We start from the raw sequence: 26,352 nt of genomic DNA, 5'->3' as shown, positions 1-26,352 counted from the left end.
AAACTAAATATTCCATCAGTTTCAAAATATAAGGGTACTATTTTTTGGAAACTCAAATTTCTTTAAATTTGACCAAGTTCAGAGCAAAAAATATCGACATCCATAATACTCCCTCCGTCCCAAAATAAGTGACTCGACTTTGTACTAACTTTGTACTAAAGCTAGTACAAAGTCGAGTCACTTATTTTCGGACGGAGGGAGTATTAAACAAAAAATGTAAAATTAATTTGACGATGAATCTAATCACAATGATTTGATAAATTTTCATATATTCCTTTATCAATTTGATCGAACTTAAAAGGTTTGACTTTACAAAAAAGTAATACACATAATATTTGAAACAGGGTGAGTATTTTTTTAAGGAATCTAACAACACCAATGGTGCAGCAAAGTGTGCCGAACATTCTTTAGTTTTTCAACATTACCAAATTACTTTGACATCCGTCCTCCGTATTCTTTTGTGTTAGTAGCTAAGTCCAGAATTGCTTCAGGCTCCCGAGTCTATGGAGCTTGAATTTCAGAAATTAGACTTTGAAGTTTAGAATAACTAAAAGAAAATAACATGTAAATATGGATTTATATTAGTCGCAAAAAAATTAAGGATGTATATTGGGACATGAAATTTATGCTCCCAAGCTCAAATGCACTTTTATGAATAGTAAAACCATCAAAATAGTAAATAAATTTTAGAAATAGCAATAAACATTGTTAAGTGTTCTACAATACATACTTGCAAATTCCCGTAAAGAAAGAACATGCCTAATGCTCTTGGGCAAAACGATGCTTCAAAATGACTATTTTTTAAAGCATTTTGGAGAGCTCATTTTGTTATTTTTGTCCAAACCTACACAAATGTGATTTTTTCATCACAAAAAACTGCACAAGCAGAATCTGACCATTGTTTGTTATAAAAAAAATCAGATTTTTCTAATTTGTGTACTTATTTTTAGTTAATGTTTATAAGGGTGCATTTGATTTTGGGATTAGAAGGACACTTTCATGTATACTGCATGTTTGTAAAGTTTTCTGATGAAATATGTTCCATGTGAGTTGTACATTTATTTATTTATTTATTTATGTAGATTACACCCAAAATGTATTTCATCGTGAAATTTGACGAATATGTAGCAATACTTACATATATTTGTGCATTTTTTATTTTTTTGAAACTTGTAAAGTAATAATTTTTTCACAATTTTTTTTCCTGGAGCCAAATGTCAAAAATCATTGCTCTAAATAGTTTGACTAATTTAGTGCTTAATTTGCACCATAGTGTTATTACACCCACTCTGTACTCAAACCAATTCAAAATGAGAAAGTGAAAAATAGAAAAAGAATAGTTTTCCTTTCTCCTCTTGTTCTCCTTGATCTTCCAATTCCCCCCCTCCTCCCATCTTATACCCAAGCCCTTCGGCTTTCACTATATTTTAATGTTTGCACATAAGCCCCTAAAAAAAGCTTTCATCCCTCAGCTCTTCTTCCACTCCTCGGCTCCGGCGAGGTAGGCCTTCTTCCGCTTCTCCGCTCGCGCGCACGCGCAGATGATGACGAAGCACGCGGCATACACGGCGTACACGCGCCAGTTCGCGCGCGGGGCCTCGCCGGCGGCGGCGCGGTGGAACACGGCGGCGTAGTAGTGGAGGCCGACGGCCAGCCCCACCACCATCTGCGCCAGGCCGAGCGCCTTGGTGGCGTCCGCGCCGCCCTCCTCCTCCTCCGGGGAGGCGGCCCCGGAGAAGACGGCGACGAGGTCCACCATCTGGAGCACGAGGTAGCCCATGAAGCCGAGCGACTGCGCGGCCTGCGTCCAGGCGTAGGCCGCGGGCGAGGCGGCGTGGAAGAAGCGGAGCGGCTCCAGCCCCGTGGCGGCGGCGGCGAGCGCGAGCGTGGCGAAGTAGATGGCGAGGTAGGCCTGCGAGAGCAGCAGCGCGCGGTGTAGGAGCGGCAGGTACGGGCCCATGCGCCGCACCAGCGCGGTGAGCATGAAGAGGGGCAGCAGCAGCAGGGCCACCGATGCCGCGGAGGCCGCCGCCGCCCCCCAACGGCCCCCCAGGACCGGCCGCACGCCGCCGGCGATCCCCGCGTTGGCGGCCGACAGGTAGGCCTTGGACGTGTACGACAGCCGCGCCAGGTCCGGCATGAGCGTCTGATGCAGCCGCGCCGGGAGGCCCCGGAACTCGGACATGAGGTCCTCCGTCCCCTCCGCCTCCTCCGCGAACACCACGTCCTCCTCCACCCCCGCCGCCTCGTTGCCGCTCACGGTCGAATTCGCCTTCACCTTCCCGTCGGCGACGACGGCCTTCGCTTTCTTGGTCGACTTGGTCGAATCCACCTTCTCGTCGGCGACAACCTGCGCTTTCTTGCTCGACTTGGCCGAATCCGCGGTCGAATTGGACGGCTTCTTGGCCTTGGGGGCGCCTCCCTCAGATTTCACCGGCTTGGCAGCGCCCGCCTTGGTGGACTTGGCGGAATCGGTGGTCTTGGGCTTGGCGGTGGCCGCCGCCTTGTCCAGCTTCGGGACCTTGGGCTTGCCCGCATCGCCGGCAGCTTTAGTGGCCGGCTTCTTGGTCGTGGTAGAATCCGCTTTAGCGGTCGCCTTCTTGGTGCTGACCTTGGTCGGCGTCGTGGTGGACTCCTCCGGTTTCTTGCCTTTCAGAACCTTGGTCTGGTTCTTGGCGCCAGAGGGGACCTTCTTCTTGATGCCGGCAGCCGCGGTGGCCTTGGGCGGCTTGACCGGCTCGTCGTCATCCGTGGAGACGAGCTCCTTGCGGCCGCCGGAGAGCTTGGCCTTGGGCTTGGCCGCCGGCGGAGCGGAGGAGCACAGCCCAATGTGGCAGCAGAGGAGGGCGAGGAGGAGCAGCAGCAGCACCGGCCTCGGCGGCGACCGAGCTGCCATCTCTGGCGGATCTGGCCGGGGCTTTTGCGGAGCGAGATACGGCAGATCGGGGAAGAGTGAGGGAGGGTTAAGGTATTTTTGGCTCGATTTATATGTGGGGAAATTGGAAGCGAAAAGGAGTGAGGAAGCTGTGAGGCGTGGCCGTGTGTGGGTGAAGACCGAAGAGCGTGTGAGTGAGTGAGTGAGTGGGGAGCGAACCACACCACCACCACCACTGCTCGAGTGTGTGAGTGGAGTGGGGAGTGAGCGAACTACGACGGTGTTTGGCACGGCCGGTACCGGGGCACACTCACGACCGCGTCGACATTGGTGCGGCTCCTCCGAATCGTCGGTGGACTTTTGCCAACTCATTGCGCGCGCGCACCCGTCAGCCAGCACGACAAATCAACAAGCTCACGAGTTTGTCGTTACTCCCTAAGTTCCAAAATATAAGTCTTTTACATTCCAATGTGGTCTACATACCGAGCAGAAAGAGTGAATGTATACTCTAAAATATGTCTATATACATCCATATGTAGTATATATTAAAATCTTTAAAAATACTTATATTTAGAAACGGAGGGGGTACTTGTTAGGGCATCTCGGACCCTTAAACGGATATGGTGATATGAGGAGCCGGTCATCCAACCGCGTGCCACAAATATTTCAAGCTTTTAAACAAGTCAAACGATTTTCGTGTAAATCGGATGATTTTTATTTAAACCGGATCAAATTTAATACATTTTCAACATATTTGAACTAAACAAAAGCGGACGACACTTTTATAACCTAGTCTAAATCTTCGTCGCCCGTGGAGACGTCTGTGTTTCACGTCGCAGGCGATGTTCATGGACTGGTACAACGCTCGTTGCTCTTCTAGGAAGCCCGAATCCTCCACGACCATGGCTCGCCGTTCGCCTACTCGCCGGTGATTTGCCTTTCGGCAAGTGCGTGATCATCGAGGAGCCGGAGGTTGTCTATGAGGGCCAACATCAGAGAGATGGTTGTACACATGTATCATATTAAACGTGTCATTTTTGCTTCCAGCTCATTTGAGGATATCTTAGCCTCCTTGGTTAGAGTGCTATTCATCAGTTTTATCCTCAACCTATTTAACCGGATCATTTGATCAGAATTAAGTCATCTCCTAAAGGATAAATTCCATCCATTATCAGCCATCTACCTCACATTTTTTGTCTCTTCATTGCAAATTATGAGCATACAAGCAAACTGATCTTTAAGAGGAATATTACCAATCCAGGTATCATTCCAAAAGTCGGCATGCTTGCCACTCTTCACCACCATACTTCTATGCTTTGTATAGTATACTTAATCTTTTGGCAGGTCAGACCAACACGGGGAATCCCTGGCAATATGTTTATGATGTACACCATTTGATATTTGTAACCATGTATTTCTTCTTGACTATTTCCCACCACTTATATAATAAGCTCACATGCAATCTTTCCAGGTGTTTGATAACTAGTCCTCCTTTCTTTTTAGGACTTCATATCAAAGGTCATCTGACCAATCTCGCAAAAAAAAAAGGTCATCTGACCAAGTGATATTTTTTTCCTTCACACTGCTTCCCCACCAAAAGAATTTCCTGATGGCCTTCTCCAATCTCCCCAGATTTGTTTTTGGGAACCTGTACATGGAGAAGCAGTAAATTGACATTTTTTGGTTAAACATGCATTGATCCTTGTTACCCTACCACCCAAGGATAGGGTCTTATCTTCCCAATCATCCAAGCCTCTATACATGCATTCTTCAGTTGGCACCTCCACATGCAATCTACTCCCATTGATCGTGACTCCTAGATATTTGATAGGTCAGGCTCCAATTTGATAATTCAACATCTCAACATTTCTCTGACTTTTCTCATCATCATGTAGTACCATAATTACCTCACTTTCCTAAAAATAATCTTCAGGCCAGACATTTGTTCAAACAAATATAGCAGTAGTTTCGTATTCCTAACCATTTCAACGTCATCTTGCATAAACAAGACGGTATCATTAGGATAATGTAAAATAGCCACCCCTTTATCAATAAGATGGTGTACCAGACCCACAATCCGGTTGCGTTCCTGAGCAAGGAGAATAGAGCACAACTCGAGTGGCTTGAGGAGCATGTCCATGGCTCGCTCGACTGGGTTCAGGCACTGATGGGGCTCCCCAAGGCTCTCATTTCTTCTAAGATGCCGACTCCGAATGCTAATATCCTGGAGTTCAATTTTTTTTACTTTCCTGAGCAAGCTGCATTATAGAGTTGTCATAGCTGAGCCTTCATAATTTTATTACATACGGGAACCACATGTCATTAGCCACATACTTATTCTCCAGTTGGACTAAAATTGCATATTCAGTTAACCAACAATGGTGGACCAATGGTCGGACGCATCAGAGTACAGCCGCGGCGACGAGGGACTGAGATCCAGTGACTTCACTTAGTGAAGTCACGTTGCAACTTTAGCCATCTAATCTCCATCCAAAAGACATCCAACGGTCCATATCACACAAAGGCAAAAGCCCTCAGCACTTAGCAGTTTTGGACGAGGGTGGGCTGAAGAAAACACATCGCGGGAATCTGCTTCGTCGTTCTCCCGCGCCGCGCCGGCGTGTCGGACAGGGAGACGGCACTGCTCCGCCGCATCGGGGAGGAAGGGGAACCGCACCGCACCGTAGCATCACGGAGAGAGAGCAAGGGGCCCGTGCCGGCCGCCGCATCGGAGAGGAACAGTATTTTGGGGGGTTAATCATAGTCATTTTGGCCGAAGTGTACAAGTGAAATGGCCTGCTTTTGTGTACTTGAATGATTACTCAATATTGGCATTTTTTGCTGTAGCATTCGGATGTTATGTGCTACAGCCTAATGTCAAGTGCTACTGGATGCGGTGTCGAATGCAACTGAAATGTTCAACTTGGATTGCATAATATGGTACTGTCTAATCTGTTCAATTTTTTGGGTTACAATCTGTTTAAATCAAATTGAATCCAAGCGCAATGTATCATTGTTTGCTGCTAGATTGTACTGTTGTTTGCTGCTAGGCTGCAAAACTGCTAAGTCCTGGAGTTTTTGCTTGTGTCTCATGTAGACCGTTGGATGTGTTTTGAATGGAGATTAGATGTATCATTTTCAACTGAAATGGACGTATCATTCAAGAATCCATGAACATTATGTCTCATACCCGTTAGGGTTTTTATCTCTTAGGCGATCGCCTTGGCGACTGCGGTGGAGACCTTCGTCCTCTCCTAGGGCAGATCGGATCCCTTCTCCGGCTGCTTCCCTGGAGGGTTCTCGTCATTAGGGCTGGCAGAGGGACACGAAACCGATTAGTCTCGGTGACTCGGCAGCTCAATGGTGATGGCGAGCGAGAACTCGGCATCACCAGCAACTGGATCAGGAGATGGAGGGCGGGATGAAAGGAAGGGAAGTGCAAGAGGGAAGGAGGGGTTGACGGGCGACCACAGGGAGGGAGATAGTCGGGGAACAGATGGAGGCGGAAGTACGTCCAGGCCAAGCGATCTGGACGTTAAGTTTCAGCATCCGAATCTGAGAGCAGAAGAGGAGGAGGATGTAATTCTTGAGGAGGATCTGGAAGAGTTGGAGAAGGATGCTGAGTTCATGGCCTTGGCTAGGGTTCATACCACTTCAGTCATGGTGCTTTCTATGGCACCATGCGTTCTGCATGGAACTTAGCACAAGAAGTGGCGTTCAGGGCAATTGAGGACAACTTGTTTTCAGTGCAGATGACTTGTCTTGCAGATTGGGAACGGGTGATGAATGATGGTCCATGGATATTCAGAAACTGCCCGGTCTTAATGGCGAGCTATGATGGATGGTCTGAACCTAAGGATACTAAACTTTATACTTATCAAGCTTGGGTTCGTGTCATGGGTTTGAAGGAGAAAATGCGGTCAGGAAGCATAGCCTCACAACTGGCAAGGAAAGCAGGTGTTGTGGAACGTGTGGATGAGCGATCTGTTAAAGGACAGGGTGGAGGCATCCGGGTTAGGGTGACGCTTGATGTACGTTATCCACTAATGAGATGCGCGAGCTTAACTCTGAGGAAGAAGAAGGTCTACTTTGATTTTGTGTATGAGAAGATGTCGTGCTTTTGTGGTGTGTGTGGCCTTGTGGGGCATGTGGCGAAGGAGCATGGGAAAGGAGTGTATGATGCTAGTGCGATTGTCTATCTCCCCTCGTTGATAGCTGCTGAATATAGAAGGGAGGAGCAATGGCAGAGCTTTGGAGGTGAAGGCAATAGGGGGGTTCGTGGTGGCAGAGGGAGAGATGTGGGGGGCGGAGGGCGTAGGGATTTTGGGGCCAGAACTGAGGAAATTGATGGTGATGATGATCTGAAGAGTACCGCATCGAGCCCTGGTAAGGTGGATGGTAATGGTGCTAATTTGGTCGGTAGCACCAAGAGAAGGTTGGAGTTCACATCTAATGGCAATGGGCAGGTGCAGCAGCTGTTGTTGACCAGTGGTAAGGGGGAGGATGGACAACACCAAAGGAAACACGATGAGGAAGATGGGGAGGGGGACGGAGGAGAATGAATCTTCTGGTAGCAAGCGACACAAAGTGGATGATACACAAACTATGGACCTGGCAACATTGGCGGCCTCCGACCGGGAGGACCGCCAGGCCTAATGTGTGCCTTAGCATGGAACTGCCGGGGGGCGGGGAACCGCCGGACAGTTCGGGAACTGCTGGCTCTTTGCCAGTCACATAACCCCAGCCTCGTTTTTCTTTGTGAAACGAGGCAAACGATGGAGAAGATGGAGAAAATGAGATGGAGATTGGGTCTGAAAGGTTTTGAAGGGGTAGGAAGTGATGGAAAAAGTGGGGGCCTTGCTCTTTACTGGCATGAAACTCTCCATGTGGAGATTATTGGCAAGAGTAACAGATATATTGACGTGTGTATAAGGGAGCAGCAGAATGACGCGCCATGGCGCGCTACTTTTGTGTATGGGGAACCATGGGTTGAGAACCGTCACTTGATGTGGACGTTGCTTGCAAATCTTAAGGCTAGCTCATCGTTGCCGTGCATGGTCATCGGAGATTATAACGAGGCTTTATGGCAATATGAACACTGCTCGATGAGAGATAGGCCGGAATCGCAAATGGCGGCGTTCAGAGATGCTCTTGTAGTGTGTGAGCTACGGGATATCGGTTTCACGGGCTACCCATACACTTTCGATAATCATCAACAGGGGAACCGAAACGTCCGTGTGAGGCTGGATCGGGTTTGTGCAGATGACGATTGGATGGCGCGTTTTCCAAATGCAGAGCTACATCACCTCACGTCGTCGAGATCGGACCATTGTCCGCTATTGTTATGGCTGCAACAGCCGGACCCAAGGCCAAGAAATCGAGCTAGAAGATACGAGATAATGTGGGAAAGGGAGGCGGCTCTACCGGAGATCATTGGTAACTCCTGGGAGAAGGTAAAAGTTGCGGGGGACCTGGGTGTGGTGGCAAAGTCTCTCAGGCAGGTGATTGATGACCTGCACGAATGGAGCAAACGGAAGTTCGGCCACGTTAGGCGCGAACTGGAAAAGTTGAGAGGCGAACTAGCAGAGTTAAATCGCATGGATGCAGATAGGGCCACTATTAAGCAGAAAATGGAAAGGACTGATGAGCTGCTCTATCGAGAAGAAATGATGTGGCTTCAAAGGTCTCGAATTGATTGGCTCCGGGAGGGAGACAGGAACACCCGCTACTTTCAGAGAAGGGCTGTATGGCGAGCAAGGAAGAATCTCATAAGGAAATTGAAGAGAGAAGATGGGGTGTGGTGCTCAGTACCTACTGATATGGAGCGGATGGCATCGTCCTATTTCAAGGAGATATACACAAAGGACCCAACCCTTACACCGGGACCAATCTTAGACCTTCTAACAGGTCGCGTCACGGCTGCAATGAATGAGATGCTGACAAGGGAATTTTCAGAGAAGGAAATCGGAGATGCTTTGTTCCAGATAGGCCCCTTAAAAGCACCGGGGCCGGATGGCCTTCCGGCTCGGTTTTACCAAAGAAATTGGGCCACTTTACGGGAGGAAATCGTGATGGCTGTACAAACTTTTTTTAGAGATGGAGTGATGCCGGATGGAGTAAATGAAACAAGTATAGTTCTAATACCAATGACAAGTGAACCTGAAAGTTTGAACGATTTCAGGCCAATTTCGCTCTGCAATGTGCTATACAAGATAGTTTCAAAGTGTATGGTGAATAGGCTGAGGACTATACTTGATGAAATAATTTCTGAGAGCCAAAGCGCCTTTGTGCCGGGGCGTTTGATTTCAGACAATGCGATTGTGGCTTTTGAAGTGATGCATTACATCCAGCAGGAACGTAATCCGGAGGTAACAAACTGTGCCTATAAACTAGATCTTTTGAAGGCCTATGATCGGGTAGACTGGGACTTTTTGGAGAATGCTATGCTGAAGATTGGCTTCTCGGCGAAGTGGGTACAGTGGGTAATGCAATGCGTGACTACGGTCCGGTTCAGGGTCAATTTCAATGGAAAGCTGCTGGATCAATTTGCACCTTCTCGAGGACTACGGCAAGGCGACCCCTTGTCGCCGTTTTTATTTCTGTTTGTTGCTGATTCGTTATCAAGCTTGATACAGGATGCAGTCATGAACAAAGGGTTGAGTCCGGTAGTCATCTGCCGAACAGCGCCTCCGGTCTCACATCTACTCTTCGGGGACGATACACTTTTATTCTTTCATGCATCAGAGGAGCAGGCTGTGATTGTGAAGGACATTATGTACAGATATGCTGCTGGTACAGGACAGTTGTTAAATCCTTCGAAATGCAGTATGATGTTTGCGGATGTGTGCCCGCACGGAAGACGGAGAAGTATCAAAAATATCCTAGGCGTGTTGAGTGAACACTTCAAGGATCGTTATCTGGTCCTTCCGGTCCCTGATGGTAGAATGAATAAGGGCAAATTCCAATCACTTCAGGCGAGCTTGAGCAGGAGATTTTTTGACTTGGGTGAGAAGCATGCTTCAAGTGGGGCGAAAGAGACACTAATAAAGTCGATTGCGCAGGCAATACCGACATACATGATGAGTGTTTTTAGGTTACCAGCATCAACTTGTGACGAGCTGACTCAGATGATAAGGAGCTACTGGTGGGGTTCAGAGAATGGGAAACGAAGGACGCACTGGATTGCATGGGAGAAATTACTACGCCCAAAGAATCAAGGTGGCCCGGGTTTCCGAGATATGAGGCTTTTTAACCAAGCTCTATTAGCTCGTCAAGCATGGCGTTTAATTGATAGACCTGAGAGTCTATGCACGAGGCTACTTAAAGCGAGATACTATAGACACGGCAATCTAATTGACACTGTCTTCACGGGCAATGCGTCTCCTGTATGGCGAGGAATTGAGCATGGGCTGGAATTGTTGAAGCAAGGCATTATATGGAGAATTGGTAATGGTAAAAAAAGTCAGGGTTTGGAGGGACCCGTGGATACCACGTGCGGGCTCTTGTAAGCCACTTGGAGAGCGAGGAAGCTGCAGGTACAGCCGGGTGGCTGATTTTATATCACTAGAGGGTTCTTGGAATGAAGAACGCCTAAGACAGTACATGGTAGGTGCGGATGTACAAGAGATTCTGAAGATTAAAGTGTCTCGCAGAGCAAGAGAGGATTTTTTGGCTTGGAATCTGGAGAAAGATGGGAGATTTTCAGTCAGGAGTGCCTACCACATTGCAGTTAATCAGATTCAGAACCATGGTGGGGTTTCGACAAGTTCGAGACCAGATGGGGACCGACCCGTGTGGAGAATGTTCTGGAAAATCCAAGTTCCCCAAAAAGTGAAGATATGTGCGTGGAAGATGCTAAAGAAAGGGCTCCCCACACGCCAGGTTAAGAAATCTAAACACTTGGACGTGGTTGATGAGTGTCCGAGATGTGGCCGGGGGACCGAGGATAGCTTTCATGCTGTTGTTGCATGCCCTACCTCCAGTGCTGTATGGGATGCTATGGGTGAAGTGTGGACTGTTCCAGCGAAGGAGACGATTAGGAACACTGGTGATGAGTGGTTGTTCGATCTGTTGGTAACCATCCAGGAAGAAGAACGTGCTAAAGTTCTGATGATAGTTTGGAGAAACTGGCAGCTTCGTAATGATTCCATGCATGACAAGACGGTGCCTCCGGTCAAGGTGTCCAGGGATTTTTTCAAAGCTATATGGTCTCACTAAATCAGATAAAACTCAGTAAAGGCTATGAAATGCTGAAAGGAAAAGAAGTCATAAGACAGGAGGGGTCGGAAGCTCGGCCACAACGCGGAAAGAGTATTCAGGAGCTAGCCCCATGACCGCCACCCCCTGAGGGATGGATTGCAGTATCAGTAGACGGCTCCTTTGATGCGGAATCACACACGGCGGGAGCGGCTATGGTGGCGAGAAACAGTAGAGGAGAATACATCATGTCGGCGTGTTGGTTTATACCACACTGCTCGAGTGCCTACAAAGCGGAGTGTGTGGCCGCTCGGGAAGGCGTTACTACGGCGCTCTTGCAGTCAACACTGCCTCTTGTTATTCAGACTGATTGTGTATCCCTGGTAAAGGTTTTGGACAGTCCAGAGACAGATAGGTCGGGAGTAAGTCATCTGGTAAATGAGACTAAGGAGCTGTTGAGAGAAAGGGAGTTTGTCTGTAGGCACATTGGTCGTTTGCAGAATAGAACTGCAGATCGCCTTGCTAATCTGTCAAGAGTGGAGCAACGCACCGACTTGTGGTTGCGGGGGCCTCCTGATGCTCTTAGGTGCTATCTAGCATGTGATTGTACAACTATTCTTTAATTAATAAAGCTCTCTTTCCAGTCGCAAAAAAAAGAATGGAGATTAGATGGCTAAAGTTGCAGCGTGACTTCACCAAGTGAGGTCACTGGATCTCAGTCCGGCGACGAGGTCGAGGCCATTGGTCAAGAACACGATGTGGGCGAAAAAGACCACGAGCACGATGTGGCCGACAAAGATGAGGATGATTTTGACGACGACGATTAAGACATCGGGATACCGATTCCGACGGTGGAGATGATTGAAATTATATTAATAATTAAGTTATACATCCACTGAAAATGCCTAGTATAATTTGGAGCAATGTTGACAATCCCGCTCATGCTGCCTCTCCTTCTTTGAGCGACGGGGAGGAAAGTGATGGTTGCGGGTGACGGTGAGGGAAGTTGAGGTTGTGTTGGTGGGGATATGAGCTAGGCAAGACGTGACGACCTTTTTATAGATGTGGGCGGTAGGCAGCAGGAAAATGGTGCTGATGGCGGGAATGGCCATGGGAAGTTGGCACGCGGGCAACCGCCATTAGTCGGCAAGCTTCCCGGTGCCATGGGCATCTGGTCGTATGTGCCATTGGCGAGTAGAGGGGATGAGTCTCACTGGGAGGACGGCGAAGGAGGTGAAACTTCACTCACTCACGGGCGTTTGACCGATACAACACCCACCAAACCAATGCCTTACAGATCGCATGCTTGATTTGAAGCGTCCTCCATAAATTATGACAATCGAATGACGACCATGCTAGCAGTGGCGTTTCTATGTGTTGGTTGTGGGACAACTGACCCCATAGCTTTTGACAAAAACAGCCTAAAAGCAATTTTTTGTATATTGCGATTTTTTTTTAAAGTTAGCAATGACCCCACGGATTTTTTAGGCCGGCTTCGCCACTGCCTGCATGCTAGAGCAGTCTTTTTGATTAATAAAATCATCATATCAACGATTATTATGCTGATAGGGCCGTTATTCCCATTTTTGCTAGAGCTCTCGCCACTCTACTAGTTGTACCTCGCCAGAATTCGGTTAGGTGAGTGGCATTTGATGCACTTGCTCTCGTGGCCCTCAGTCACTGTTTCTAATCCATGGCAGGAGTAGTAACCAACAGTGGTCGTGAGAGAAACATCGAGCATCCAGAAATAATGCTGCCATAACCATCGTAGTACCTCTTAACAAATTATTGACGTGGGGCTGAAGATTCATAAATGGGTTGGCCCAAGGTCATCGTCCCATGCATTCCTTCCATGTGCATGCATGGCCGCATGCGGTCCATGGGTTTTGGCTGGCGCGGCGACCACCGTTCTCACGAGGGAAAAGCTCGCCGTGACAGCAAATGTGGTCGATCGTCATTAGCAAAACTACTTCCTCCGTCCCACAATATAAGATTTTTTTTACGCTAGTGCATTGTCAAGAAACATCTTATATTATGGGATGAAAGGAGTAGTAGATAAATGCCATGGTAACATATTAACAATCTCCCCACCTACTCCACTACGACATGCAGAGTGCTCCGTGGCATGCCGATCGTGGTGAAACCGAGCACACGGCAATGTGATGAACTACCATCTCGGAGCACTGCTATGGTGAACCAAACACCAGCCACCGGATAGTGATGATTAGTGGATGTGGATCCACCGTTAACGCGTGAAAGCGGCCATGGCACTTGTATGACCCTGACGCTGACACGCGAGTCTTTTTTTTTTTTGCGGGGGCTGACACGCGAGTCTCGGTCGCAAAAATCACGACGATGCCATGCGTCAGGAATCGAGCGATGGGTCACAGGCGAGGCGCGCCAAGGGGACAAGGAGGAGGCGGCGGCGGTGGTGCCGGTGGTGGGTCACGGGCGTGCGTCGGGTGCGCAAGGCGGCGTCGTCGTCGTCTTCCGGGCTCTGGCCGCGGGGGCCGGCGGTCCACGCGGTTCCACTGGCTGGCTTCCCGGGTGGGCGGCGCGGCGGCACTGCACAGGCGGAATCACCACCGACAGCCCTTGCATTTACGTACTCCAACTGACAGCAGGAGGGGACTAGTCGGCGCTACCGTATGTATTTACGACCTGTAGCGGCTTGGCGTTTCTCATGTGCCGCTCTAGGTATAGGACCGGCCATCTGTGATCCAGTGCATGTGCAGGAGATGTGACCTGCCTGGATGAACTCGTTTGGAGGATCCTCGCTCGCCTCTGTCCCTGTCCTTCCGAAAACCGAGTGGTTTCCAGCCTGGGTGCTTCACCCTCTGTATAAATATCAAATTCAAAAAAGATTAGGAAAATGCAAAAAAAAAAAAAACTGGAATCTTGAGATATCAAACCTGGTTGCCTAATCTACTCTTGTGTGAAGTTTCGTGAAAAAATAAGCAATGTATCCGTGACGAAGAAAATACAATCCGACCTACGATCCACCCAAACAGTTATTTTTATACGTGGGAATTTTTTGTCCTTTTTACTGAGAGTACCACAAAATCATTTTTTCGCGGAACTTCGCATGGGAGTAGATTGGGCACCCAGATTTGGTATACTAAAATCAGATTTTTTTAAAAAAAATTCCCCTGGTTTTTTTATTTTAATGTTTATAGGAGGTCGGAGCACCCAGGAGCCAAAAATTCGCGTCAGTGGTTTCCATACGTGATGGATGCACATATATTTATTCGTATAGCATGATGCAACGAGATCTCGAACGGATTACGGGAATGCGCATGAAACAGCTGATGGCTGAGATGACTTGCTATTCTTTGGTGAGGTGTAACTGGTTGGTCTTATCACCAAAGACATGTTTTCCATCAGAGATGAAACATGTTCTTTTAAATTTGTTTCAAGGGTAGCACAATTTGTTTCTTCATGAGCTGAAAGTTTTTTTTTGCCACGAACTGAAAATTGTTGTTTGCCTTTGACAACGCACATGAGCACACAATATTTAGGTTGTAGTAGTATATATAATTCTCATGGATATCACACAAGGCTTAGATCGTACATAATTCCCATGGATATTTGAATTATGATCATCCAAGAGTGCACTCACCTTTCTTGTTGTACAGTATTTGTTTGGCATGCCTCCTTGTCATGGGAGTCAAATAAATCTTCTTTGTACACGCTTCATTTCTTGGCTATGATTCATCACAAGGAGGTGATAAACAAGGTGAACCTAGAATGGCCCTTCGAGTACGTACATTCTTGTTGGGTTTCCACACACTACTACAGCCCTAGTTCATGCTCATTAGCCAGCCTCCTCTGCTCTACAAGCATTTTCATCATTTTGACAGGATGTTTTCACCTACAACCAATCAACATCTTGAGTCGGAGCGGCAAGATAACACAGCGCGAAAACAGGGCAGTCAGAAAATAGCATCGAGCTTACAACAGCAGATGATAAAAACAGCTTTTAACACAACACGATCGTTCGCGCGACCGACTTACCAGCAATCATCGGTTTCAGACAAATGGTTACAAATGCAAACTACGGCGCTAATTTCCCCTCCCCTGGCAATAGACTGATCTACTTCATCCCAAAAGAGAACGACAGCTTTGGTCGCGACTTGTTCTTGCCCAGCAGCTTAATCTGGTTCTGCTTCTGCTGCTGCTCCTCCATTTGCTTCTGCTTCATGGCTTCCTCCCTCTCCTTCTGAAGCCTCTCCAGCTCCTGGTACCGCTCCAGCTCTTTCTGCTGCTGCTCCATCGCTACCTTCATCTGAGCCTCCTCTGCTTTCTTTCGCTCCTCTTCGAGCTTCTTCTCTAGCTCTTCTCGCTCTTTCTTCTCACGTTCCTGCGGCAATGACAAACATAAGCTTTCATGAGGTTATTCTAAAAATAAGCTTCCATGAGTTATGACAAGCAGTGCTGCAACAAGAACTAAAGAATCATGCGAAGGTGCACAATACATGCCAGCAGAAAACATGGCAGCGGTAAAAGAGTTTAGGGTTCTCCAATGTGGAAATAAGCCTGGCCATAAGGCCCTTGAGGTCGACCTTAGTATATTAAGCATTGTGAGAGTAGACCTTAGTCAGAAAATTGCTGGGGTCGCCCATAGCAGCGTGACCCGCCCACAAGCAATACAAAACCATGTTCTCTCTCTCCTCTCTCCGTGATGCATAAAGAAATACAAATGGTTACAAATGCAAACTACAGTTCTAATTTCCCTTGGCCAATCGACTCTACTTCATCCGAAGAGCACATGCATGAAGGGATGAGTGGTTGGGTGAAAGAAAAAAGGAAACTGGCATGTAGGCCCCAGCCTAAGGCCCAAATAGTCCTTAAACATCGTAAGGGCATGGCCAACGGGCCACGCTGGACGGGTGCCCCAGGCGCCACATAGTCCTGCCGAACGCCACCTCCGCCGAACATGCTGCTTGCAGAGAGAACGGACTCCTGCAGAAGAGCTCGCCTCCTCCCGGACAAAAGCGACGAGGCAGCCGCTCAGGCGAGGTGGTGTGAGCTTCATAGCTCTGCTGGGTTCAGGACCACGGCTTGGAGGTTGCATGCGTTGAAAAGTGGGCGAGAGAGGAAAAGAAAGATGACGACATCAAGAAAGTAGCCTCCGTTGGGTGATTGTGGCACACACCATAGCTTCATTCAAATTTATCTAGGTGGAAGAGGTGAGGCAGCAGGAAGGTGATGCTTCTTAGTACATGCCCTAAGATTCTTTTTTTGCTATAGCATGTCAGATGGGCCCCAGATTAAGGCCGGTTTATGATCTAAGGACTGGAGATGCCCTTACCGCTCTCTGTTGGGCTTCGACCAAGGCGGACACCTTCTCTTTCTCAATTTGGGCAACTACCTCCTCGTGTATCCTTTTTCGCCCTTCATCAATTCGACGCTGTATTTCATGTTTGATCTCCTCAGAATTCAAACTATCCTCAACTTGTTTCCTAATAGCTTGCTCAACTCTTTTTGTAGTTTCCTCCTCTAATAGCCTTAGTTCAACTTCTTTTTGACGCCTGCAATTGTGAGAAGAAGTTAATGAAGTGTACTTTGCATAAGAAAATATTGACAGATGCCAACACTCAAATCAAATGTCTAAGGGCACAAAAGCAAGGGGCAGATTTAGAATCTTTAACACTATCTATCATCAACTATACCTTTCATCAGCATAGTGTTGAATACAGACTAATGCATTTTAGGCATACCTCTATTATGATTCCAGATCCAAAAAATGAATTAGCAAAACTGGTCAAGAGTAGATAAAGGATCACCAATTGCATCATCAAATATAACAAGTGGAACTATAGCAGTATCTTCCTTCAGAAAAGCCTGTAGAGAAGAATGTCAAGAGTAACTTGTGGCAGATTTAGAGCTAATCATGCAAGCATCTCAATATTCCAACTAAATCATATTTCTGCATGCATCTGAGGGAATATCAAACCAAACATGCATTAAACTTTTTTACCAATTCAATTGCTTATTGTGACTCATTAGTGCAAACAACAAAAAGACGTTAGCACACTTTTCAATTGACAGGTGACAGACAAAAAAACTGGAACGACACCATGGTAATGGTGCATATTTAAAATTCTGCTACTTTGGTTTCATTCCCGACAATAAGTTACATGTCAGTGCAGTGAACAAATTAATCCATATTCAACAGCCAGAACATTAATCTATATTGAGCAGCCAGAACAAATTCTGCTACTCTGATTTTTACAGGAAGCCAAAAAACACATCAAAACTAAGCTAAATGAAAGGAACGCCACGAAATTGGAACCGAGCAAGTATCTACGACCACAAATAACACATTTGTCATCCTAAATTATATCTGGCACTTTCAATTGAATAAGCATAAGAACATGCAAGCTACAAGCCTCAGGCAACCTGACTTAATAAACTATGAACAAGAGCACATATTAATTACCAAGATAAGACAGAAAATGAATGCCTGGTGATAGTAGAATGACTACAAGTAGGCAACTAATTTCATTTCCCACTAAGGGTTATTAATTCAACATAGTTCAATGCACACTGCAAACATAAACATATTTTACTTTTTTGGAGCTACTAGCTTACAACTAAAGTGGTTGAGCCGCAGTTTTGATTTTTTAGACAGGTCGACACTCTCACAGCGTTGTGGTTAAGCAATCGTTATATCTACAGGGAAAAAAATAAGTGTACTAGCAAAAACGAGTTTTGGATGTGCCTTCATTTCGTAAGCAAAGCAACCCAGATAAGAAACAATTATCAAATTAACATTCATATTTGAAAGTATTTCGTTCATTACTGTTCAATAAAAACATGATTGAATTGCACAGCGTATATTCAGAAAAAAAAAGCTAGAGCAAATTGCAGTACATGTATTCAGAAGAGCGTATAATTTAGAACACAGTTAGCCAATAGAACCTGACCTCGTGTCGTGGTGAAAACAGCAGCTAGATGAATACAGTACAATAGCACTATGAAAATGTTCATTAATGACTAGCTTGTCAACATCATGAAAGAGGTATGGCAAAGAGAGAGTGAACAATTTGGTTTGTACATGGCATAATCTAGATTCTAAATAGCAAAGCAGATACTCCCCACCTTTTCTTTTCTTCTTCTAGCCTTTGCTTATCAACGGCATTCTTATTCTCTGTAGATCCAAGATGGGGACTCGATTTGGCAACTGGAGAACCAGTGACACTCGGCCTTCTCTTTCTTTTGTAATGGATTTTTGATGGGGATGGACTCCTGCGCCTCCTGGGAGAGGAAGGTGAAGGGCTCTTCCTTCTGCAATATAAAGGTTGCCATTGTGAGGACAAAAATAGGAGCATGATAAGATAACATAAAACAGGTAATCACCGTCACTTACAGAAGCCCTAAAAAGTAAGCGGAAGCAGTTACCTCAAACATCATTAGAACTTTGGAGGATTCCACAGCAATACAGCATAGAGTAAAAATCTTTGTAGGTTCCATGCTTTTTACCGAAGGAACTCTTGTCACTTGTCAGTCTATACAGGCAAGCAACGTAGACTCGTAGAGTACCAGTGAGGCGGTAACTATGTTCAAGCATCATCTGCTCATATGTTCCAAGCTGCTTCCATATGTGTTCCTTGTTCAACAATTTTTCTTGGTTTGGATGTAAATGGATGCAACTGATTTTAGTGGTTCCTATATCATATTAGAAGATCGATAATAGAAGAAACTCCACAGTTAACCATCAATTGCCCACATTCCCCCTCTTCGGGCCTCTTTTGGCCTCTGCAGCGTGTTCACCTAAAGATGTTCAAGAAGACAGTGTGCCCTGGTAAGGCATATGGCATTCATCCATTGCCATCTCAATCAGTGGCGAATCTAGGACGTAAATGAAGGGTGGCTAAACTAGACCAATATTGTTAACTGCAGGTGAGGTGGGGGCTTAAAACAAAGTGGATTACCGAAGAGAATCTAGCAGCCTGCATAACTGCTCATCCAACCCAGCATGAGGTATCATCATTAGCGTTTCTTTTTAGGCTGGACAACCCACTAAACCAGTACGAGACTTGGTGTTTAGAGAAAAGAAAGATCAGCAAATCATTTACTTGATCTCTGTGTTTTCCAGAGTGTCACCAATGGCTGGTGCAAACGGAAGTGTTGTTTGCTTGTTGCACGATCCAAACTAGATAGAAACACCAGCTAACCATGTAAGTGGGCAAGCGTGCACTCAAGGCATGTAACAACACTACCTTGCTCTCCACCCTCAGTCTGACCTCATGGCATGGTGAAAAGGGTTACAAACACCTCTTAATAGATACCGATATTCCGTTCCTGGATAAACCTTGTTTCAGATTTATTTTTCTTCTTCCAAACAGGGTCTGAGTAGTACCGTGAACATAGGCAAGCAACTTTTATACAATCCATATTAAATTTGATGTAAAACAGGAATGCCATTATCTAGTAATCTTGCTCCTTACCAGCGTGAATGTTGCATACATCATAGAACAATCACATATTCACATGAGCTAACTAAGAATCACTTACTGACCAACTTCCACTGGTCCAAACAACCATGAGAAGACCCAAAAGAATCATTCCATTTGGCGAGTTTGCATTCAGAATACACCCGACATAATAACAACAACTAAAGAGGAAAAATAATCATCCCCTAGAATCTTCCTACTCTTTGTACAGGGCATATACACATGACACGCAGACACGGCGAAGATGCTGAAAAAGTAAAGGCGCGCCAGATCGCGGTCGCGTGTGACATGGGAGATCACCTATAGGAGGGGCGATAAGGGGACCTGCTGCGGCTGGGCACGCGCTCCCTGTAGCCCGGTCCGCGGCGAAGCGGGGATGGCGACGGCCGGCGCCGGCGCGGCGGCGACCTTGACAGGTCGCGCGGCATCTGGCTGGAAGCTAAAGCCACTGCGGAGGCCGGCACGAGCAGATCTGAACGGATGCGGGGAGATCGGGGACGGACGTCTGAGCGTCGGGCGCCGATCTATGTGTGGACGGGGGATTTTGGGGACGGCGCGCGGGCATCAATGGCGACGGCGGCGGGCTGGAAGAAAAGTGGGAGGCCGACGAAGAGATGAGGAAAATATAGGGTGGGATCCGGACACCAGCTGTTTTGGTGGAACGGCCCAAGCTTTCTGGGCTGAAAACAAAATTTCCATTATCCCATCCAAGAGACTCCCACGTCGATTAGAGCATCTCTAGCAGACCCTGCATATTGTCAACCCGCAGAAAAACGGTTTTGCAGGCCGATTTTAGCTGCGGCCGAACAGAACCCCTATAATCAACCCGTAGCTAATGATGATACCTCATGCTGGGTTGGATGAGCAGTTATGCAGACTGAGAGTCTATAATGCCTTTTGCTTTCCTTATATAGCATTCGAATATCCTTTTTAATAAGAGTGGCTAACAGCATGTTATCTTCATGCCCTATCATAACAGTTCGTAATAAGTATGAAATGCAAGAATACACAATAATGGAATTCATTCTGCTATAGCAGGGCACGCCGCCGTCGGCCGCTCCCAGCAACCTAACCAATCCACTGGATTTCGAAACCGTCAGACCATGACACAAGGACCAACAACAAAGACGACCTGAGCAACAAACAGATCACCTCGATCCTCTAGACTCACAAACGGACAGCACGCATCACCCTACCAACTCCACGGACCGCACGGCAATTCTATGCACCACGGCATCCCATTGGGCGCGCATGAGGCGAGACCCGCCCCCAGGAACAGCAAATCTCGCCCGCCCTCGTGAACCCTAACCCTCCCTACCCAAAATTCGAAAGGGCGCAATGGAATGACCAAGCGGTGCGCCGGAGCTTACCCCCTCGCGTTCATGGCGCCCGACGTCGCGGCTCGGCTCCCTCCACGGCTCCTGCAGAAAAAACCCAGCACCGCCAGCGATCAGAGACCGAGCAATCGCGCCGTGGCGCCAGAAACAAGGGGACAATCCGGGAAAAAAACACACGGTGGTGGGTGGATTCGGGGTACCCGCGGATCTCCGGCGGCTCTGCCTCTCAATTTCGAGCGGGATCGGCGGCTGGCTTCGGCGTCGGGGGAGGAGGAGGTGGGGGAATGGCACGGGGGAGAGGAGGAAGAGGGAGGCGGTATAGTGGTAGCTCGTAACTGCCACGCGGGCCCGGGCGAGGCGGGGCCCGCTGGCAGCGACGGCAGGTTGCGCGGCGTAGGTGGCGGCCTCTGGATGGGGGCGGTGACGTGTCCCGCCCCGATCGGACGGCCAGGATCGCGCGGGGCTGCGTAGAGCTAACGCGCACATTCTTCTTCTTTCTTTCCAGTTCCTCTTCTCTTACCGGCGCCGCCGCCGCCGCCGGGGGAGTGAGCAGCAGCGTGAGCGCCGAGCTGCCGTACGACTGCGCGGAGGGGTCGCCGGCCGGAGATGGCGTTCGAGTCGTCGGCGGAGACGGAGCGGTTCCTGTGCGAGCGGCTGCTGGACGCGGCGCAGCCCATCGCGGAGCGCTTCCGCGCGCTCTTCTCCCTCCGCAACCTCCGCGGCGACGGCCCCCGCCAAGCCCTCCTCCAAGGTGCCGTCCCCGTCCACCATGGTAGCTTTAATTTGATGCCGCGGGTAGTGCAGTTTTCTTAGGTTCAGCTGCAGGGGAGCACAAGCTTTACTACAGTAGCTTCGATGCTTAGTTTCAGCAACCAGTACAGAGAAATATTTGGGATCTTCAGTGTTCCCGGGACCTGATTGAGCGCAGATCGCAGCTATACTTGTGCGCTTCACCGGTTTTCCTGCTACTAGTACTGATAGCTTGAAAGCTTGCTCAGCATAGTTGCCTTGTTCGCCCCTGACTGAATATAGATTTCATGAGCGTACATTAGTTGATTCTGTGCTAATAATATAGGTTGAGCTTGGATTGCCCTCCATGAAACCTGGCACTTCACTTGTCTAGCTGGGTAGTTTTGGCACCTTTCATCCATTTAGAAAGTCCTCTCACACTGTTAAATGGTGCTAGTTTTGGTTGGCCTACTTAGTAGGTCTAGAATTGGGTGTGGTTCTGTGTGTTCATTGTCTGCTGGTATATCTGTAGGGAAGCTTGAATTAGCACCTACTTTTTGTATGGATTTGTGATCCTAGGATTGTTGCCTGTCCCGCCTCTGTGTATATCTCTCTGTCTCCGGATTATTCATCTGTTGATATCTATACATGATGAATTGCTCAAAGTTCCAGCATTGACCACCTTTTCTCTGGGGTTTCTTCTTTCTTGATGATAATCCATTAGTTATTTCCTTGTTCATTTTGCTTAGTTTTGAAATTATATGGTATTTTACTTCAGATCTGCTCTTAGTAGTAGATCCTACTGATGAAGCTCCTAGCTTTAAAATTCTACCGATGTTTGTTTAATCTATCACTGAAAATTATGTGTCAGAAGGAGATGGTTAAGAAAATCTGATCTATTTTCTTGAATGCTCAGCTGCAAGGGATCCTTCCAACTTGCTTGCACATGAGGCTGCATTTGCACTTGGACAAATGCAGGACGCTGAGGCTATCCCTGCATTAGAGGGAGTTCTCAAGGATCTTTCACTGCATCCAATTGTCCGCCACGAGGTACTTCACCATCGCAGAAGTTGATGTTACCTGCCCTTTCTAGTACCTTGCTATCCATTTGAGAAGCTCAATATGTTTATTGATCAGGCTGCTGAAGCCCTGGGAGCTATTGGCTTGGAAAAGAGCATTTCCCTGTTAAAAGAGAGTTTAGCAGCTGATCCTGCCGTGGAGGTGCAAGAAACATGCGAGTTGGCTCTTAGACGGATAGAAGGGCAGAAGAATGCCAGTGGTGCTGAAAGCACAACAATTTCGCCTTATCTATCAGTTGATCCAGCACTGCCTGCCAAGCAGGGACTTTCGGTAGAGCAACTAAGGTATGCCTTTGAAGACAATTCTATATGCGTTCATCGTCTCTAGTATGCATCATCTTTATATTACTAGCATGGTGGATACTTTTCAGGGAGCTTCTCCTCAACGAGCAAGAAAAGATGTATGAACGTTATGCAGCTCTTTTTGCGCTTAGGAATGACGGTGGAGACTATGCTGTTTCTGCTGTTATTGAGGCTCTAGGTGTGAAAAGTGCTCTTCTGCGCCACGAGGTTTGCTTGAACTTTAACCAATTTTGTTTACTGTTTTACCACAAGCATACATTATGAAAGATGGTATCTGCATTTAAATTAATAAAGCAAATTGTCATGCTAAAGTAAAGAACAGAGATGAATAAACCAAAACCAAAAGTATTTGGCCTGCATCTTCTTGCATTTCTGATAACTAGGATTACTAATAAATTATTCTCTGTAACATAATTATTCTTGCTGTTTTAGTGCCTACTGTTTTCTGCAGCATAATATGTTTTCTTCTACTATTCTGCAGGTCGCTTATGTATTAGGTCAGCTGCAAAATAAGGCTGCTTCAGATGCACTTTCTGGTGTGCTGAAGAACGTCAATGAGCACCCGATGGTCAGACATGAAGCTGCTGAGGCCCTTGGTTCAATTGCAGGTAACTAACACCGCATGACTTGCCAGAACTCTGGTACTTCTCCAGTCGATCCACATATGTATTCTGCTGATGTTGTTGCTGTTAGATCAAGAAAGCATTGCGCTTCTGGAGGAATTCTCCAAGGACCCCGAGCCCATCGTCTCCCAAAGCTGTGAAGTAGCCCTCAGCATGCTCGAGTACGAGAGATCAGGGAAGTCGTTCGAGGTAACACGCACCTGGCCCAGATCATCAACACGAATAACTATTTATGCACACCGGTCACTTTTTACGTAGATGTTAACATGTGTACCTTTTTTTATGCAGTTTCTGTTCCTCCAGACTCCTCAGGTGCAGCAGGAGTCCTGAGCCCAGCTTCGGATACATACTTTGATGGACCTGTCAGAGTCGACGGTTCGGTGTGGTAGTGGACATGATGTCTGAATGAAGTGTCGTCGCCCTTTTCCGGTTCTTTTTCGGGCGTTCTTGCTTGACACCGGGATAGCAAAACGGCGAAAGATACCACTGTGAATTGCTCTCTGATGAGAGTATCATGTACGCGTGCCCCGTGAAAACAGAAACTGATACTTTGACGAATTTGTTTGCCTGTGGATTGTGCCTATCTTCTGTGGTGGTGTGAAACACTGGGTTTGTACTTTGTATGCATAGCTTCAACTATCACACTGTCACAGAAGACGATGGAGATATAGATATGCAAGAGAAGCACGAACTATCGACACCAAATCAAATATACCTCTTCCGTTTTCATTTACTCTGTGTATTAGCTTTACCCTAAGTCAAACTTTACAAACTATGGCCAAATTTTGAGGGTAAGCTACTAGAAATGCACTCCTTAACTAATACTCTGAACTGAGGTGGTTGCCTCTAATGCGTTGATGCCCGTTTTCAGGGCTCTTTTCACAAAAAGAAACTTTGCAACTTTATCACCATCTTCGAGGCCGCTTGCCATGGCGCTAGCAAGACGATTGGTTCCCCCATAAACGAGAAGGCAATCATTAGGAAATGCAAGAAGTGGGTGCTCTATCTTTGATCCGACATCTTGGAGGAGAAGTCTTTTAGGAGCAAAAGCAAGAAGAGTGGCATGATAGGAAGGCATATGCAGCTGCTTTGACGGATGCACGTCATTTCAGAGTTGTCATTGTGTTTTTGTTGGGTACCTTTGTGAGGTCAGTGATCTATGTGCCAGCTGTTTATGGGTGTAGCTTGTTGAGAGTTTATAGAGATTTGCATGCGTAGTTGTAGGGTTCATGCTTTGGGAGTAATCCACGTCTCTTCTGGTTTTGCCTCGGTTTAAGGAAAAACCGTGCGTTGATCATTTTGGCATGTGCTAGTCGGGCTTGGTCCGACCAACTGACCGATCGAAACGAGAGAGACGAGCAAAGGCGTCTGGCTTTTTTTTTAACACAGTACAGACGCAAGCGCTCATATACACGCGCATACACAATGTACACACGCACACCCGCTAATTTTTTTTAAATAATACATTTTTTTATTAAATTACAGAAATATTACGCTGAAAAAAGAATTTTCAAAAATAATACACCGTCGGCCCGCTGCAGGCCGATTGAGCCCAGTCAGCCCACAGCAGGCCGACTGGTGGCCCATCAGCTTGCTGCTGGCCGATTGGGCTGTCGGCCACCAGATCAAGCCCAGTCGGCCTGCAGTTGGCCGACAGGGTCCAGTCGGCCTGCAGTGGGCCGACTAGGCTCAGTTGGCCTGCTGTGGGCCGACTGGTGCATGCCATCATTTTTTTTCCGAATGATCGCTGGTTTTTTTTTGTAAAACTTTGACGTATTCCGCACAACCCTTTTCCGCCACCCGTTTCCCGCCACCCGTTTCCCGCCACCCATTTCCCGCCAACCCTTTCCCGCCACCCGTTTCCCACCACCCATTTCCCGCCAACCCTTTCCCGCCACCCGTTTCCCGCCACCCATTTCCCGCCATACCGCAGTCGTTCTTTCCCGCCATTTTCTCCTGTCTACCTATAAAACCCCCTTCAGACGGAGGTGGATAAGCATTGCAGTGTAGTGTAGTTGAGATGTCCCATTATCCTTTCGATCGTAGTTTTCACCCTGGGATGAGCAGGACTCTTCTGAGGCTAGCTACCGATTTCAGGATGGATAATAGGATAGTTCCATGGGACAAACTCACCGGTAGTGACACCATAATGAATGAGTTGGCTCACCAATTACGTAGGTCTGGGTGGCCTGAAAGGACCTATGAGGAGGTACGTAAAGAACTTCTTAGGTTGCATGACAGGTGGAAGAAGGTAGTGGTGCCGAAGAGTGAAACTTTCAGAAGGATTGCAGCAAATAATCCATGTTTATGGACTGAGGAGAGCGAGGACGAAGATGATATCTTCATGCCGCCGCTTCCGGGTTCTGCATCGTCGAAGGGCAAGAGTTCTTCATCATCGAAGGGCAAGGTTTCTGCATCGTCGAAGGGCAAGAGTTCTTCATCGTCGAAGGGCAAGAGTTCTGCATCGATCGAGGATGACGATGATGACTTCATGTAGTTTTTATGCTGTATGTTGTGAGTTCAGTTACGTGCCATTTAATTTAGATGTAGTTCTATCTAGTTGTTTGTAATGTCTCGTTGTATGAATATTATGTTCTATCTAAATATGATCTTGTAGTTCCGATAACAGAGTACTAAAATAGAGTAGGCATATGTCTCGTACATAAGTACATAGTCATTTGTCTCATACATAGAATAGACATAAGTCTCACACAGAAATAGATGGTAATGTCTCTACTGATAGATAGGAGC

General features: G+C 47.2%; 3 protein-coding genes across 5 annotated transcripts; 1 reads left to right on the top strand and 2 right to left on the bottom strand.

Moving 5' to 3' along the window:
* Positions 1 to 1,217: 1,217 nt before the first annotated feature.
* LOC123146045 (uncharacterized) lies at positions 1,218 to 3,165 on the bottom strand. The gene has a single exon (XM_044565620.1). The coding sequence runs from the start codon at positions 2,894 to 2,896 to the stop codon at positions 1,469 to 1,471; it is 1,428 nt and encodes a 475-aa protein (XP_044421555.1). The 5' UTR covers positions 2,897 to 3,165; the 3' UTR covers positions 1,218 to 1,468.
* Positions 3,166 to 15,035: 11,870 nt separating this feature from the next.
* Positions 15,036 to 21,335, bottom strand: LOC123146044 (uncharacterized protein At1g10890). 3 transcript variants are annotated; one of them, XM_044565619.1, is made up of 5 exons: positions 21,045 to 21,335; positions 20,901 to 20,951; positions 18,176 to 18,361; positions 16,383 to 16,602; positions 15,036 to 15,431 (listed from the first exon to the last, which is right to left on the bottom strand). In XM_044565619.1, the coding sequence occupies exons 2-5, from the start codon at positions 20,912 to 20,914 to the stop codon at positions 15,165 to 15,167; spliced, it is 687 nt and encodes a 228-aa protein (XP_044421554.1). In that variant the 5' UTR covers positions 20,915 to 20,951; positions 21,045 to 21,335; the 3' UTR covers positions 15,036 to 15,164. The 3 variants fall into 3 exon arrangements, with proteins under 3 accessions (XP_044421554.1, XP_044421553.1, XP_044421552.1); XM_044565618.1 differs by having other exon boundaries at positions 21,068 to 21,223; XM_044565617.1 differs by lacking the exons at positions 20,901 to 20,951; positions 21,045 to 21,335 and adding an exon at positions 19,831 to 20,829.
* Positions 21,329 to 24,189, top strand: LOC123146043 (deoxyhypusine hydroxylase-B). Its single transcript, XM_044565615.1, has 7 exons — positions 21,329 to 21,618; positions 22,513 to 22,646; positions 22,734 to 22,960; positions 23,047 to 23,185; positions 23,460 to 23,586; positions 23,672 to 23,790; positions 23,890 to 24,189. The coding sequence occupies exons 1-7, from the start codon at positions 21,474 to 21,476 to the stop codon at positions 23,929 to 23,931; spliced, it is 933 nt and encodes a 310-aa protein (XP_044421550.1). The 5' UTR covers positions 21,329 to 21,473; the 3' UTR covers positions 23,932 to 24,189.
* Positions 24,190 to 26,352: the final 2,163 nt, after the last annotated feature.

The sequence above is a fragment of the Triticum aestivum genome, chromosome 6D (genome assembly GCF_018294505.1).
Source record: "Triticum aestivum cultivar Chinese Spring chromosome 6D, IWGSC CS RefSeq v2.1, whole genome shotgun sequence".
In the NCBI taxonomy this organism is placed as follows: Eukaryota; Viridiplantae; Streptophyta; class Magnoliopsida; order Poales; family Poaceae; genus Triticum; species Triticum aestivum.
This window is presented reverse-complemented; position numbering and strand designations above follow the sequence as displayed.

Excerpts from the sequence above, each read along its gene's own strand:
- LOC123146044 (XM_044565617.1), bottom strand. The coding sequence starts at position 19,958 with ATGCCGCGCGACCTGTCAAGGTCGCCGCCGCGCCGGCGCCGGCCGTCG. Across the intron at positions 16,603-18,175 it reads CTAGAAGAAGAAAAGAAAAG|GCGTCAAAAAGAAGTTGAAC; the intron begins GTGGGGAGTATC and ends TCACAATTGCAG. Across the intron at positions 15,432-16,382 it reads TCGAAGCCCAACAGAGAGCG|GAACGTGAGAAGAAAGAGCG; the intron begins GTAAGGGCATCT and ends TCATTGCCGCAG.
- LOC123146045 (XM_044565620.1), bottom strand. The coding sequence starts at position 2,896 with ATGGCAGCTCGGTCGCCGCCGAGGCCGGTGCTGCTGCTGCTCCTCCTC.
- LOC123146043 (XM_044565615.1), top strand. The coding sequence starts at position 21,474 with ATGGCGTTCGAGTCGTCGGCGGAGACGGAGCGGTTCCTGTGCGAGCGG. Across the intron at positions 22,961-23,046 it reads CTTTCGGTAGAGCAACTAAG|GGAGCTTCTCCTCAACGAGC; the intron begins GTATGCCTTTGA and ends GATACTTTTCAG. Across the intron at positions 23,791-23,889 it reads GATCAGGGAAGTCGTTCGAG|TTTCTGTTCCTCCAGACTCC; the intron begins GTAACACGCACC and ends TTTTTTATGCAG.